Source organism: Anser brachyrhynchus, assembly GCF_964034855.1.
Source record: "Anser brachyrhynchus genome assembly, chromosome: 30".
Lineage (NCBI taxonomy): Eukaryota > Metazoa > Chordata > Aves > Anseriformes > Anatidae > Anser > Anser brachyrhynchus.
Window position 1 is genome coordinate 467,011 of NC_137723.1, and position 16,656 is coordinate 483,666.

The window sequence follows — 16,656 nt, forward strand, 5'->3', positions numbered from 1 at the left end:
GGTCACAGCACAGGCAGGTTCATGAGAGGAAAGTCCTGTTCAACAAACTTAATTTCCTTTTTATGACAAGGTCACCCGCCTAGTTGACCAAAGGGAGCCACATGAGGCGATCTTTTTGGATTTCATTAAAGATTTCTGACCCTATCCATTTGGACCTAATGTCCAGCATAGAGCCAGACAAATGCACGATGCGATGGGTGAACAATTGGCTGATGTGTCAGGCTCCGAGGGTTCTGGTAAACGGGTCGACATCAGGCGGGTGGCCAGTCACGAGTGGGGCTCTGCAGGACTCCATTTTGGGGCCAGGTCTCTTCAGTGGTCCCATAAATGACCTGGATGCGGGATGGGAAGGAAACCTGTGTGAGTTTGCGGCTGACACTGAACTGGGAGGAGCTGCTGACTCTGTCGAAGGTGGAGAGGCCTTGCAGAGGGATCTGGCCAAAGGGGAGAGCTGGGCAGCCACCGCCTGTGGGAAGTTTAACAAGAGCAAGTGCCGGGCCCTGTCCCTGGGCAGGGACAGCCCCGGCTGTACGTACAGCGTGGGGGGTGAGAGGCTGGAGAGCAGCCCCCAGAACGGGAGCTGGGGGTTGTGGCCGACGGCAAGTTGGGTGTGAGCCAGCAGTGGGCCCTGGCAGCCCAAAGGGCCAAGGGTGCCCTGGGGTGCCTCAGGCACGGCACTGCTGGCTGGCCAAGGGAAGGGATCGTCTCGCTCTGCTCGGCATGCTGCGGCCTCGCCTCGAGCACTGCGTGCAGCTGTGGGCAGCACAGCAGACGAAGGGCGTGAAACTGTGCGAGAGCCTCCAAGGGAGGGCCACGAGGACAGCAAAGGCTCTGCAGGGCAAGGGGTGTGAGGAGCAGCTGAAGGCGCTTGGCTTGTTGAGCCCAGAGCAGAGGAGACGCAGGGGAGGCCTCGTGGCGGCCCACATCTTCCTGATGAGGGGAGCGGAGGGGCAGGCTCCGGTCTCTGCTCTCTGGGGCCAGCGACAGGGCCCGAGGGAACAGCATGAAGATGCCAACATGGCGAAGAGCCGGGTCCTGCACACAGGGAGGAACAACCCCATACAGTGCTACAGGCTTGGGGCAAATTGGCTTGAAAGCTGTGCAGAAGAAATGGATCTGGGGGTTTTGGTCAGCACTCGCCTGAACATGAGCCGGCAGTGCGCCCAAGAAGGCCGATGACATCCTGGCCTGTATCAGAAACAGCATGGCCAGCAGGACCACGGAGGTGATCGGCCCCCTGAACTGGGCCCTGGTGAGGCCGCACCTCAAGCACTGTGCTCAGTTTTGGGCCCTTCGCTACAAGAAGGACATCAAGGCCCTGTAGTGTGTCCACAGAAGGGCTACGAAGCTGGTGAAGGGCCTAGAACACAAGTCCTATTGGGGCACCTGAGGAAACTGGGTTGGTTTAGTCTGGAGACAGCTCGTGGGAGACCTTATGGCTCTCTACAACTCCTGAAAGAAGCTGTGGTAGCTGGGGGCAGATAACTAGCAATAGAACAAGAGGGAATGGCCTCAAGTTGTGCCAGGGGAGGTTCAGGCCTGAAATGAGGAGAAATTTGTTCTCAGATTGTGTGGTTAGGCATTGGAACAGGTTGCCCAGGGAGGTGTGGAGTCACCATCCCTGCAGGTGTTTAGGGAAACGTTGGACCTGGTGCTTAGGGACATGGCCTAGTGGGTGACATTGGTGATAGAGGGATTGTTGGGCCAGATGGCCTTGGAGGTCTTTTCCAGCTTGAATGATTCTCTGATCAGCTGAAGGCTGAGGCCACCTGCTGCCTCTGCTTGGAGGATATCCAAGAGTCGGCATTGCCCCCTGTGGGCACAGCCTCTGCAGAGCCTGTGTGATGGAGGCTGGAAGCTCTTCAGGTCTCGCCAGGGCAGGGCAATGACCCAGCTGGGACAAGTGGGTCCCAGGCACCAGATGGGGAACAGGGGCAGCTGGAGCTTAGGTTCCTCCTAGCTCTGACTCCCAGGACCAACACCAAGGAGACGGTCTGCTGCAAGACACCTTCCCAGGCAGCAAAGCCTGAGGACAGAAAGCACCCAGGAAATGCCACTGCCAGACTCCATCTTCCTGTACAAAACTTTATTTGCCACAGTCCTGCTGCTGCTGTGCCTTGATGTCCTCCAGAGGAGGGAACAAAGAGCCCCCACAGGCTGCTCATGCTCAGCACCAGGCACAGAGCAAAGATCTGCCCCAAACTAGGAGGCAAAGGTGGCCTGCAATGGCCGGCAGCACATGGTGACCACATCCCTTGCACTGGGGTCTGCAAGCAGTGCAAGCAGAGGGGAGAGGAGCGTGGAGAGCTGCTGCAGCCCCTGTGCTGCCCGCTGGGGCTCAGAGGCAGGGTGAGACCCGCGGGTGCCAGCAGGGCTTGTGCACCAGCACAGGAGCCCTGTGCAGGGCAGAGCCCAAAGCACCAGAGCTCCCCGAGCTCCGTTTTGATCAAAGTTCCCACAGACCCAGTCGTTTCCTGTGCTTTTCCCTGTGCTTCATGGGATGGATTCCACAGCATCCTGCCTCCCCCAAGCCCTCTCAGAGCATCCAACTCAGAAGGCATCCCAGTCCTAGAGCATCCCAGTCCCAGAGCGTACCAACCCTGGAGCATCGTGGTCCTGGAGCATCCAACCACTAGAGCATCCTCGCTGCCCCCCACAGTAGCCATGCTCTGGCTCAAATCCAGCTCACACTGGGATGTTTTGCCATGCCAGGTGAAGATGCCCATTCTTTTTGGAGGAAGCATCTTCCATCGTAGTGATTAAAAATGTTCTCACGCTTGGCATTTCAATGTTCAGAAGTTGATTTATTTATTTACAAGGAGTATTACTAATTCTTTTACATCCAAACCTGTGCTAAATAATTCATGTTTTCACGCACAAAGCGAAATTCGTCAATGGAGTTAGGAATGGAAAAGTGGAGCCCACAAATGGGGTTCCCAAACATGAAGCAAAGGGGTGCCTGAAGTCTGAGTGCCCCCCCCCCCCCCCGGCTGCTGCAGGTCTCAGCGTGCAGGGAGGAACACGGGGCAGCCCCTGGCCCCACTGCCCCTCATTTCTGCACTGCTCCTGCAGGACCAAGGTGACTTGAGCCAGGAGTGGCTGGAGAAGGGCAGGAGCCCCCCAGGGCTGGGTGCAGGGTCTGGGGGGTGCTGTCCCTGAGGCACAGTTGGGCATTCGTCCCCAGCCAGAACCAGGGGCGCATGCTCTCCCCGTTGAAGGAGGCTACTGTGAAAGTGAAGATCTTGACCCGACTGTCAGGGCTGATAAAAGACACCTGCCCCTGGGTACAGTCCAGACAGACCCAGATCCTCGTGGGGACAGGGGACAGGGACAAGGGGGTGGGAGGAGATGTGAGAGACATGATCTGCCCCTCATTGAACTGCACAGCCCAGATCCCTTCTTCAGGGCTCATGTTGATCTCCCCCTTCCTCTTCACAGATGCCCTGGCCACCCCCACAGCCAAACTTGAATACTTTCCCTTCTCCCCGTCCCCCTCTACCTCCACCTCCCAGAAGTGTCTCCCCTCTCTGAACTCCTCACGGCCCAGCACGCAGCACCGAATGTCAAATCTCTCCGGGGCGCTGGGCACCTGCTGCCATTTACTTTCCCATCTCACACTGCTCTTGTCCTGAGACAGGACAAGCAGGGGATGAGCCGTGTGCGGATCCAGGGTCACCTTCACTGCAGGGACAGAAGGAGCCAGGCCATCAGGGGCAGAGCTCAGCCCTGGGCAGGCTTTCCCCAGCTCGGGGCCAGGAGCTGCCCCACGGGGCAGGAGATGGGGCACCTCTTGGCTCCTCAACATGCCCCAGCAAGGGCAGCAGAAGCACCGCAGAGGGCAACCCGATGCACACCTACCTCTTTTATGAGACAGCAGAAAATTTCTCCATGCTAGAGAGAGAGGGGAGAGCTGGTCATAGCCCACGGCCGATGCCCAGTGGGTGTGGGCAGGGTGAGGGTCCAGCCCTGGGCTGCTCTGTCCCAGCTGCCCACCCTCCCCTGCACATCGCCTTGGTGTTGCCCTTGGGCTCAAGCTCAAGAACACTCACCCAGCTCTGCAGCTTGTTCCCCTGGAAAAGAAAGCAAAAGCAATGTCTGATGAGAGGGGAGAGCTTCTCATCCCATGCCTGAACCCCAAACTGTTTTGTTGTGGTGCAGGATACTCACTGAGCTTTGCATCTTTTTTCTCTGCCAAACAAAAGCAAAAAGAAAGCATGATGGAAAGGGACACCTTGCCTTCTCAAAATTCCCACTGGTAGAACCCCAAATCCTTCATTTTGGGGAGGGACAGACACTCACCCAGCTCTGCGGCTAGTTCCTCTGAAAAAGAAAAGCGAAAACAGTTGGTGAGAGAGTACAGATTCTCATTACATGACAAGAACTCATTTACTTTGGGTTTGGGGACAGAGACTCACTCAGTCTGGTAGATTGGCGCGCTAGAAATGAGAAGAAAGAAAGGCCTGGTGAGAGGGAACAGCTTCCCATCCCATTGTGATGACCCCGAATACTTCAGATGCTGACGGAGACTTACCCAGCCTTGCATCCTTTTCCTCTACAAAAGAAAGAGAAAAGCAGTGCATGATCAGAGGGGAAAGCTTCTCCTCCCATAGCTCCCATTGGAAGACATCAAGTTCTTTCTATCTGGGGAAGGACACTCACCCAGCTCTGCAGACAGTTCCCCTGGAAAAGGAAAGCAAAGACAATGCATGATCAGAGGGGAAAACTTCTCATCCCATGGCTGTTCCCATGGGAAGACCCCAAGTTCCTTCAGTTTGGGGAGGGACACTCACCCAGCCTTTTATCTTTTTGTGCTGGAAAAGAAAGGCAAAAGCAATGCATGATCAGAGGGGACAGCTTCTCATCACATGCCTGCTCCCATGGCTACGCCCCCAAATTTATTGTTCTAGGAAGTGGCCAAATACAACTTTGCTCCCAAAAGGAGGGACCAGACTAATAGCGAGTAAAATTCAGCTGTGGGCATGGCTTGTGCCAGCAGAACATCCAGCATAGAAACTTGTGCAGCTTTCAGTACGATGCCATCGAAACACAAGTGGAAGAGAATGGGGACGGGTGGAGGACATCCCTGTCCGGAAACATCAGTGCAGAGCGGGGAAGCCCCACAGCTCACTCCCCGTCCCCACCTTGATCCCCGTTCCTTTCAGCCATCCCGGCCGTGTCCCATGCCCAGGGCAGCCCCAGCCCCAGGACTCCCCACTCCCTTGTCAGGGTGAGGGGCCAGCCCTGGGCTGCTGTGTCCCAGCTGCCCACCCTCCCCTGCGCATTGCCTTGTCGTTCCTTGGGGACCAGGCACGGCGACACTCACCCAGCTCTGCAGCTTGTTCCTCTGAAGAGAAAAAAAAAAAAAAAAAAACGAGGGAAAAGCAATGTCTGATGATGATGAGAGGGGAGAGCTTCTCATCCCATGCCTGAACCCCATACTGCTTTGTTGTGGTACAGGATACTCACCGAGTTCTGTATCTTTTTTCACTGAAAAACGAAAGCAAAAAGAATGCATGATAGAAAGAGACATCTTCCCATACCATAATTCCCACTAGTAAGAGCCAAATTCCTTCATTTTGTAAGGGACACTCACCCAGGTCTGCAGCTAGGTCCTCTGCAAAAGAAAAACAAAAGCACTTGGTGAGAGAGTACAGATTCTCATTACATGATGAGAACCCATTTTCTTTGGGTTTGGCGAAAGAGACTCACCCAGTCTTGTAGATTGCTGCACTGCAAATGAGAGGAAAATGGCATGATGAGAGGGAACAGCTTCTCATCCCATTGAGACAACCCAAATCCCTTCAGATACTGATGGAGACTTACGATTCTTTGCACAGTATTCATCTGGAAAAGAAAGAGAAAATCCCTGAAGTGCTCTGTCCCAGCTGCTCACTCGCCCCTAAACATCACCTTGGCCTTGCCCTGGGGCCCAAGCACATGGACACTTACCCTGCTCTGCAGCTTGTTCCGCTGGAAAAGGAAAGCGAAAGCAAAGCAGGATAAGAAGGGAGAACTTCTCATTTGATTGCTGCTTATGAGAAGACATGGGTTTATGAAAGCAGACTTACCCAGCTTTGCATCTTTTTTCACTGGAAAAGAAAGTAAAAGTCAATGCTTGATCAGAAGGCAGTATTTCATATTCCATGGCTACTCCCATAGCTAGACCCTCAATTATTTTTCTCAGCTGAGTGGGCACAAGACACCTTGCACCCAGACTGGGAGGGACCAGACTAACAGTCACCAAGAACCTGCTTTGAGCAAGGCTCATGCACAGTAAGCACATGAGCAGTAAGGACAGACACTTGTGCAGCTCTCTGCACCGTGCCACCAAAACACAGGTGGAAGTGAATGGGGATGGGTGGAGGACGTCCCTGTCCCAGAAGCGTCAGTGCAGAGCGGGGCAGCCCCACAGCTCTCTCCCCGTCCCCACCTTGATCCCCGTTCCTTTCAGCCATCCCGGCCGTGTCCCGTGCCCAGGGCAGCCCCAGCCCCAGCACTCCCCACTCCCCCGTCAGGCTCCAGCTGCTCCTCCAGCACCCCCGAGCCACCAGCACACAAGCCCCCACAGCACACCCAGACCAGTCCCTCCCGCAGGGACACCACTTCCCCAGGGGCTGGGGGCAGGGACTGCAAGGACTTACCCAGCTCTCGGCTCTGTGCCGCTGAAAAGCAAAGGCGGAGGAACAGGAGGTCAGCAGAGCAGCTTGGTTGCTCGGTGGGAACATCTGCAGGGGGTCTGGGCCTTCCCACCAGCCCCATGCTGCAGCCATGCTCCCTGGCCTCCCACCCAAGGCCCCTTGCCTTCTCCCCTGCCTTCGTTGCCCAAGGCAGAGGCCCAAGAGGATCCTAAGGCCTTTGGGATCCCCAGGAGAACATTCCCTTCCTCCCCTTATGCACCTCCCTGGGCCAGGGCTCAGCCCCGCTCCAGACCCACGTGGGTCCCTGCAGAACACCTCCCTCCGCTCCATCCCTGCACTGCCAGCTTACCTTTCTTTAGAAAGAGATATACATTGAGGCCAATGGACAGAGCCAAAAGCACGAGGACCAGAGCCAGAGCCACCATCCAGGGCTCGGCATTACGGAAAAAGGGAGCTGAGAAAAGGCACAAGGAAAAGGGCTGTGTTTACATGCCTGCAGATGGAAAAGCAAGACCCAGACTTCTCCCAGCCCAGGGCAAGTGCAGGGGCCAAGAACACCTCAACCTGGCTGCGCCATTTGTACCTGCGATGTTCAGGGACGATTCCCGCTCCTGCTGGAGGCGACTGCTCCTGACCACGCAGGACAAGGGTCCCTTCATGCTCCCGGTCACGATGACGGCACCTTCGATTTCAGAGAGCCCCTTCTGGTCCTGGGAATGTGTCTGAGAGACCAAGGGCAGATGCTGCCCGCGAGCATCCCTCCACAGCAGCTGCGGCAGTGGGTACCAGCCGGCCGATCGACACAGCACGCGGACGCCTCCGGCCTCGTAGCTCCCCAGGGAGAGGTGGGGGTCTGCGCCTGTGGCTGGGGGAAGATCCCATGGCTGGGGCTTGACTTGGGGAGGGATTTAGTTCCAGGGCAAAGACCCCATCTGCTCCCATGCCAGACACAGCACAGCCCAGCCACAGCCCCCATGGCTCTGAGACCGGGCCCTCCACGCTTCCCAACGCTCACAGACTGGGGAGGAGAAGCCCCATCAGACTCAAGTCCTTGAAAGGCCTTGTCGATGGCCATGAGAATGGGAAAGAGACCTCGGTGAAACACACAAACCCAGGGATACCTGCACCATCTCCTTGAAGCATCACTCCAGCCACTAACCTGATACCTCCAGATCCACCGTTGCTTCGTCATAAACATCAGCATCTTTCACAATGCAGACATACCGGCCTTCATCAGATGGTCTCAGCCCCGTGATTCGCAAGTCCAGGCTTCCAGCAGAGAGACCATCTCTGGACAACTCTGTCCTCCCAGCATATGCCCCCATCTGCTCCCTGTACAGGTCCTCTCCATTGTGGTAGTGGTGCACTGTCTCATATATCGTGCGTCGAATCCACCTGACCTCCAAGGTGCGAGCATCCTTGCGAGGGGACATGTGGCAGGGCAGCACGACATCCTGCCCCACGGTGGCAGTGACAATCTGGCCTGGTCCCTCCACTCTGAGCTGGGCTGGGCAATGGAGAAGGGCACAGAGAGGAGGTGAGATTTTGCCATCGTAAATTTAGGGGCAGTGAGTGACAAAGGGCGAGCTGTGCGTGAGCTGGTGCGTGCTGCATCCCCCGTGACCCATGGGAAACCACTGGGGAAACAGGAGAGGGAGAGGGAGGACGTGCAGGAGAAGGAGGTGTGCTGGGAGTGGGAGCCCTCTCTGCAGCATTCAGGCAGGTGAAAAAGAGCCAGAAAGGGCAGCCAAGGGAGTGCCCGTATTGCATGAAAGAAACAAATGGAAAGCGAAACCCAGCCGGGCCGAGCTGTGGGCTCGGGTCCCCCCTGCCCCATGGCTGTTCCCCTGCCATGCACATCCCCAGCACGTCTGCCAGGCCCAAGGGTGAGACCCTCCAGCAGCCCCACAGGATCCTACCTGAGCCCAGCCGGAGGAGGAGCAGAGTGACGAGGGAAGTCAGGAGGCCCCTGGCATGGCCGGTGAGGCTGGGGCGGCCGCAGCCCCAGGGGAGCCCCATCTGTGCTGCAGCGGGAGCAGGAGCTGGGGTCCAGATCTGGAGCAGAAGAGAGAGGGGACCAAGGGGCTGCAGGAACCACAGGCGGATGGGGAAGGAGTCCCCTTGGGCCCAGGCACAAGGATCCACAGCCAGCAGCACCTTGGGCAGGGCGCAGAGCCTGCGCTTATCACGGGGTAGGGGACACAGCAGGCAGCCCCTAGGGATTCTTCTCCAAGGGAGTCCCACTGAGAGAGAGGTCCCTCACGGCACCCAGCAGAGCTGCAGAAAGTACAAGTCTACGCCCATCTTCCCCAACCTTTGCCCAGTTCCTGCTTGCAATAACCCTCTGGGAGCAACTTTGCCCCTGGGGCAATGGGAGCAAGTGTCTGTTGAGCTCTGCAGGGCTGGCACCACCATCCCATCGCAGCTGGGTGCCCAGTCCACCGCCTTCAGCCAGCACGAGGGGCTTGTCCCCAGCAAGAGCCTCTCCAGACTACCAGGGAAAGCCACTGACTGAGCTCACTGTCTGGGGAACGGGGACTGCAGTCAGTCCCTGACTCTTCGACTCCGCCGCTCGTTCGCAAGTCACTCTGCTCCTGCTCCACATGGAGTCCCTCCCATGTGATGCCGTCCTTCCCGAACTGATCCTGCGTGGTCCTTACTCAGCCATCCCAGTTGTCCGCCCTCCCTGCTCACCTTTTTACGCAGGGGGATGGAGAGTTCTTGTGCTCTAAGGAGAACATCCTTAAAGAGTCTCCAGCTCTCCTCAGCTCCCTTGTCCCTAAGGATGATGTTCCAGGGGATCTCATCCACTAGGTCTTTAAATAGCCTGATGTTTGCTCTTCGGAAGTTCAGGGTCCTGCCTTTGCTCTTTGCCAGGCCCATATTCCTTGAGATCACAAACTCAACCATGGCATGGTCACTGCAGCCCAGATTGCCTCCAGTCTTGACCTCTTTAATGAGCTCTTCTGTGTTGGTGAGCACCAGGTCAAGTAACGTTTCTCCTCGGGTTGGTTTCTCTAGTATCCGGACCAGGAAGCTATCCTCAACGCACTCTAGGAATCTCCTGGATTGCTTAAAGCTTATTGTGTAGTTTTCCCAGCGGACATCCAGGTGGTTGAAGTCCCCCATCAGGATGAGAGAGTGCGAGCACGATGCTTCTTGTAGTTGAAGCAAGAAGGCCTCATCCACAGGCTCCCCTTGATCAGGCAGCCTGTAGTAGACCCCAGTAGAACCGCGTTTCTGTGATAGCAATCAGGTCATATTTGTCTAATTTCACCATGGTTTCCAATTCCTCTTGCTTGTTTCCCATGCTGCGGACATTGGTGTAGAGGCATTTCAGCTGGGCTGTTGGTCGTATTGCATTTCTAGAACCCTTCCTGTTGTATTGGGACAGGTCACAAGTGTTTCCCTGCCATTCCTTAGAGTGATGGTGTTCTCAGCTATGCTTTCTTCACTCAGAGGTGCATCCCCTTTCCCCACCGCCTCGAGTTTAAAGCCCTCCTGATAAGCCCAGCCAGCTTACTGCCCAGAAGAATCTTGCTCCACCTGGACAGCTGCACCCCATCTGACGTCAGCATGCCTGGTCCCTCAAAGGCATGTCCAGTGTCACAGAACCCAAAACCTTGGGCATGACACCAGTCCCTCGGCCAATCATTCACTTGGCCCTTTTGTCTCCTTCTTCCTGGGTCCCAGTCACCAACCGGGAGGACAGAGAACACTGCTTGCACTCCCGATCCCTTCAACATCTTTCCAAGGCACATAAAATCCTTTTTGATATTTCGGCATTTCCTTGTTACAGCTTCGTCTGATCCTACTTGAAAAAGCAGGAAGGGGTGGTAGTCTTTGGGACCCACAAGCCTCTTTGTAATATGGTGAATACGGGCCCCAGGCAGGCAGCAAAACTTCTCTGGAGAGATTGTCTGGATGGCAAATGGGAGCCTCGGTGCCTCTCGGAGAGGAGTCTCCAGTGACTAAGACCCTTCGTGCCTTCTTTGTGGCACTGCTTTTGATGCAGATGGGAGACTGAGCCAACTTTGTGTGGTCGGCCTTTTCGAGTTCCCTGTGGTTGATCTTTCTGAGGTCTTTACTAGTTCTCCCAGAGTCTCCTCTCTCCTGCCTTAGAACCTCGTACCTGTTGCATAGAGGCACTTCAGGGGCAGGGGGGAGACTCTCCTCCAGCTCCGATCAGAGACGAGGGTCCACTCTCCTTTTCCTGTGAGTCTTCAAATGTGCTTGTTTTGGGCTGCACGCTTGTCTCCCTACCCCTTGCCTGGACTTAAGGCAGGGCTGTTGCTCGGCCCGTGTCAACGCATAATACCATTTATCAGTCTCCTGCTCAGATTCCCGAATGCTATGCTGCCTGGTGAGCTCCTCTCGTAACTGAGCCACCTGTTTGAAGAGCTCACCCAGCTGATGGCACACTTGCACCCATGATATCCACCTCTGCCTTCAGGCCCTAAGGGGACCTCCAGACACTGGAGCTCCCTGGAAGTGAGGGTCTGGGCTGCTCTTCCCATCTTCAAGAGGTCTGTTGGAGGGAGGCATCTACCCAGGGAGGTTGCGGCCCCCCCATTTGGGTTTCAGCTGAAGACCAGCAGAACTGGTGAGTGGACACCATTTCTTCAGTAGAAGGTCCTTCCCAGAACAGAGATATGACCGACCCTGCTCAACCTCCCTGGAGGAACAGAGTGACGAGGGAAGTCAGGAGACCCCTGGCATGGCCTCTGGCTGGGGCGGCCACAGCCCTAGGGGAGCCCCATCTGTGCCACTGCGGGAGCAGGAGCTGGGGGGAGAAGCTGGAGCAGAAGAGAGACGGGACCAACGGGCTGCAGGAACCACAGGTAGATGAGGAACGAGTCCCCTTGGGCACGGGCACAAGAAGCCACAGCCAGCAGCGCCTTGGGCAGGGCGCAGAGCCTGCGCTTATCATGGGCTGTGGGACACAGGAGGCGGTCCCCAGGGGTTCTTCTCCAAGGGAGCCCCACCAAGACAGACGTCCCTCACAGCACCCAGCAGAGCTGCAGAACGTAGAATACTACGCCCATCTTCCCCAACCTTTGCCCAGTTCCTGCCTGCAATAACCCTCTGGGAGCAGCTCTGCCCCTGGGGCAATGGAGACAAGTGTCTGGGGAGCTCTGCAGGGCTGGCTCCACCATCCCATTTCAGCTGGGTGCCCTACCCAGGCCTTCAGCAAGCATGAGGGGCATGTCCCCAGCAGGGTCTTCTCCAGACCTCCAGGGAAAGCCACTATCTGAGCTCGTTCATCTCCACCCATCTAAGGAGGAATCAAACAGTGAGCACTGGCACAATGTGGAGAGATGGCAGAGCAGAGATGAGTGGTACCAGAGGCTGCAGGGAATGAGGCACAGCTGGGTGCCGAGCCTGGAGGTGCCACCTTTTGCCCAGGGTGCTGAAGGCAAAGAGCCAGCCCCGCTCCCTGCTAAAGTCAAGCAGGCGCAGGAGAGGGTTGGCCCAGTGGGGCAGGGGTCTTCTTGTAGAGCTTAGGTGGATAAGGAAAGTTTATGTGCACTGGAAGTGAGGTCGGGCAACATGGGAGGATTACAGAGATGCTGTTTGCCTTTGCAAGAAGAAAATTCCTATGTCCAAAGCTCAGTTTGAGTTACAGCTGGAGAGTACTCTGAGGGACATTAAAAAGTAGTTTTTAAAAATAAGAGCAAAAGGAGGACCAGAGAATATATTTGACTGTTACTGAATGAGGATTGTCACCTCACAAATAGGGACGCAGAAAAAGCTGAGAATTCTAATGCCTTATTTGCCTCTTTCATCAATGCCTTGGAAGGGCTCCAGGAGTGAGTGAAAAACACTTGAAGGCCATTGCAGTCAGTGGTCACAGCACACATGGATTCACGAGGGGAAAGTCCTGTTCAATGAACTTAATTTCCTTTCTATGACAAGGTCAGCCTCCTCGCGGACCAAAGGGAGATAGTTGATATGTTCTTCTTGGATTACAGTAACGCTTTCTAAATGTTTTCTTACCGTATCCATCTGGACCAAATGTCCAGCACAGACCCAGATAAATGCTGCTGTGTCAGGCTCCAAGGCTTCTGGTAAACGAGACAACATCAGGTTGGCGGCCATTCACGAGTGGGGCTCTGCAGGCCTCCATTTTGGGGCCAGGTCTCTTCAGTGGTCCCATAAATGACCTGGATGCGGGATGGGAAGGAAACCTGTGTGAGTTTGCGGCTGACACTAAACGGGCAGGAGCTGCTGACTCTGTTGAAGGTGGAGAGGCCTTGCAGAGGGATCTGGCCAAAGGGGAGAGCTGGGCAGCCACCGCCTGTGGGAAGTTTAACAAGAGCAAGTGCCGGGCCCTGTCCCTGGGTAAGGGCAGCCCCGGCTGTACGTACAGCGTGGGGGGCGAGAGGCTGGAGAGCAGCCCCCAGAACGGGAGCTGGGGGTTGTGGCTGATGGCAAGTTGGGTGTGAGCCAGCAGCGGGCCCTGGCAGCCCAAAGGGCCAAGCGTGCCCTGGGGTGCCTCAGGCACGGCACTGCTGGCTGGCCAAGGGAAGGGATCGTCTCGCTCTGCTCGGCCTGCTGCGGCCTCGCCTCGAGCACTGCGTGCAGCTGTGGGCAGCACAGCAGACGAAGGGCGTGAAACTGTGAGAGAGCCTCCAAGGGAGGGCTACGAGGATGGAGAAGGCTCTGCAGGGCAAGGGGTGTGAGGAGCGGCTGAAGGCGCTTGGCTTGTTGAGCCCAGAGCAGAGGAGACACAGGGGAGGCCTTGTGGCTGCCCATATCTTCCTGATGAGGGGAGCAGAGGGGCAGGTGCCGGTCTCTGCTCTCTGGGGCCAGCGACAGGGCCCGAGGGAACAGCACGGAGCTGCCACAGGGGATGCTCAGGCACCAAGGAGACGGTCTGCTGCAAGACGCCTTCTCAGGCAGCAAAGCCTCAGGACAGAAAGTAGCCAGGAAATGCCACTGCCAGACTCCATCTTCCTGTGCAAAACTTTATTTGCCACAGTCCTGCTGCTGCTGTGCCTTTACGTGCTCCAGAGGAGGGAACAAAGAGCCCCCACAGCCTGCTCATGCTCAGCACCAGGCACAGAGCAAAGATCAACTCCAAACTAGGAGGCAAAGGTGGCCTGCAATGGCCGGCAGCACACGGTGACCACATCCCTTGCACTGGGGTCTGCAAGCAGTGCAAGCAGAGGGGAGAGGAGCGTGGAGAGCTGCTGCAGCCCCTGTGCTGCACACTGGAGCTCAGCGGCAGGCTGAGACCCGCAGGTGCCAGCAGGGCTTGTGCCCCAGCACAGGAGCCCTGTGCAGGGCAGAGTTCAAAGCACAGGAGCTACCAGAACTCTACTTTGTTTTTGGTTCCTGCAGCCCCAACCTGTTCTTGTGTTTCTCCTGTCTCTTCCCAGACCAGTTCCTGCAGCATCCTGCCACCCGCTTCTCCTCCACCACAGAGCACCCTGGTCCCGTTGCACTCTCTTTGGGGTGCATCCCGCCCCCGGAGCATCCCGACCCCTGAGCATCCCAGTTCTGAAGTATACAACTCCTGGAGCATCACAGCCCCAGTGCATCCTGACTCTGGATCATCCTCATCCTGGAGCATGCAGGTCCCACAGCATCCCAGTTCTGAAGCATCCAGCCACCAGTGCCCCCTCGCTGCCCCCCACAGCAGTTGCACTCTGGCTAAAATTCAGCTCGCACTGGGCTGTTTAACGATGCCAGGTCAAGATGCCCATTCCTTTTGAGGTAAGGAGCTTCCTTCATAATGACTTAAAACATTCCCACACTGGGATATTCCAGGTTCAGAAGTTATTTATTTAATTACAAGGAGTATTACTAATATTTTGCATCTAAATCCCTGTTATATTACTCGCTTTTTTATACAAAAAAAAAATAAATTCATAAATGGATTTAGGAATGGAAAACTGGAGGCCACAGATGGGGTTCGCAAACATGAAGCAAAGGCGTGCCTGAAGTCTGAGTGCCCCCCACCAGCCAGTGCATGTCACAGAGTGCAGGGAGGAACACGGGGAAGCCCCTGGCCCCACTGCCCCTCATTCCTGCGCTGCTCCTGCAGGACCAAGGAGAGGTGAGGCAGGAGTGGCTGGAGAAGGGCAGGAGCCCCATGGGGCTGGCTACAGGGTCTGGGGGGTGCTGTCCCTCAGGCACAGCTGGGCATTCGTCCCCAGGCAGAACCAGGGGCGCATGCTCTCCCCTTTCAAGGAGACTGTGAAAGAGAAGATCTCGACCCCATTGTCAGCACTAATAAAAGACACCTGCCCCTGAGTACAGTCCAGACAGACCCAGATCCTCGTGGGGACAGGGAACAGGGACAAATGGGTACGAGGAGATGTGAGAGACATGAGCTGCCCCTCATTGTACTGCACAGCCCAGATTCCTTCTTCAGGGCTCATGTTGATCTCCCCCTTCCTCTTCACAGATGCCTTGGCCACCCCCACAGCCCACATTGAATACTTTCCCTTCTCGGCCTCAGCCTCCACCTCCCAGCAGTGCCTCCCCTCTCTGAACTCCTCATGGCCCAGCACGCAGCAACTAGTGTCAAATCTCTCTGGGGTGTTGGGCACCTGCTGCCATTTACTTTCCCATCTCACACTCCTGTGGTCCTCCAACAGGACAAGCAGGGGATGAGCCGTGTCTGGATCCAGGGTCACCTTCACTGCAGGGACAGAAGGAGCCAGGCCATCAGGGGCAGAGCTCAGCCCTGGGCAGGCTTTCCCCAGCTCGGGGCCAGGAGCTGCCCCACGGGGCAGGAGATGGGGCACCTCTTGGCTCCTGAACATGCCCCAGCAAGGGCAGCAGAAGCACTGCAGAGGGCAACCCAGTGCACACCTACCTCTATTATGAGACAGCAGAAACTTTCTCCATTCTGGAAGAAGAGGGGAGAGCTGGTCACAGCCCACGGCTGGTGCCCAGTGGGTGTGGGCAGGGTGAGGGTCCAGCCCTGGGCTGCTCTGTCCCAGCTGCCCACCCTCCCCTGCACATCACCTTGGCATTCCCTGGGGCCCAAGCGTGGGGACACTCACCCAGCTCTGCAGCTTGTTCAGCTGGAAAAGGAAAGCAAAATAAATGCCTGATGAGAGGGGAGAGTTTCTCATCAGGAACATAAATGGTTAATTGTGTTACAGGATACTCACTCAGCTTTGCATCTTTTTTCACTAGAAAACAAAAGGAAAACCAATGCATGAAGGAATGGGACATCTTCCCATCCCACAGCTCCCTCTGGTAGAACCCAAATTCCTTCATTTTTGGGGTAGACACTCACCAAGCTCTGCAGCTAGTTCCACTGGGAAAGAAAAGCGAAAACACTTGGTGAGAGAGTACAGATTCTCATTACATGTAAAGAACCATTTTTCTTTGGGTTTGGGGACAGACTCACTCAGTCTTGTTGATAGATCCGCTTGAAATGAGAAGAAAGGAAGGCATGATGAGAGGGAACAGCTTCTCATCCCATTACAAGTCCCCTGATCGTTTCAGATGCTGATGGAGACTTACCCAGCTTTGCATCTTTTTCCACTGCAAACGAAAGAGAAAAGCAATGCATGTTCAGAGAAGAAAGTTTCTCAGACCATAGTTGTCACTGGTAGTCCCCAAATCCCTTCATTTGGGGAACACTCACCCAGCTCTGCAGACAGTTCCGCTGGAAAAGGAAAGCAAAAGCAATGCAGGATGAGAAGGGAGAAGAAAGGGGGAAGAAAGCACATCTTGGGTTTATGAAGAGAGACTTACCCAGCTTTGCGTCTTCTTTCGCTGGAAAGGGAAAGTAAAGCAGTGTATAATCTGCAGGCAGTGCTTCACATCCCAGGCTTCTCCCATAGCTAGACCATAAATATTTCTCTCAGATGAGTGGCTGCAGACCACCTTGCTGCCAGATTAAGAGGGACCAGACTAACAAGGAGCAAGGCTTAATTTCGTATAACACATGCACATGTGGAACAGTAAGGACAGACACTCGTGCAGCTCTCTGCACCGTGCCACCAAAACGCAAGTGGAAGGGAATGGGGACAGGTGGAGGATGTCCCTGTCC

General features: G+C 55.8%; 1 protein-coding gene across 1 annotated transcript; it reads right to left on the reverse strand.

Moving 5' to 3' along the window:
* Positions 1-3,002: 3,002 nt before the first annotated feature.
* Positions 3,003-7,963, reverse strand: LOC308184191 (butyrophilin subfamily 3 member A3-like; the record flags this gene model as incomplete). Its single annotated transcript, XM_080571023.1, has 20 exons — positions 3,003-3,681; positions 3,859-3,891; positions 4,050-4,070; positions 4,168-4,188; positions 4,300-4,320; positions 4,416-4,436; positions 4,532-4,552; positions 4,660-4,680; positions 4,791-4,811; positions 5,324-5,344; positions 5,467-5,487; positions 5,594-5,614; positions 5,710-5,730; positions 5,824-5,844; positions 5,950-5,970; positions 6,069-6,089; positions 6,642-6,662; positions 6,988-7,092; positions 7,222-7,503; positions 7,798-7,963. 20 exons carry the CDS (start codon positions 7,961-7,963, stop codon positions 3,050-3,052), a joined length of 1,533 nt encoding a protein of 510 aa, XP_080427149.1. The 3' UTR covers positions 3,003-3,049.
* Positions 7,964-16,656: the final 8,693 nt, after the last annotated feature.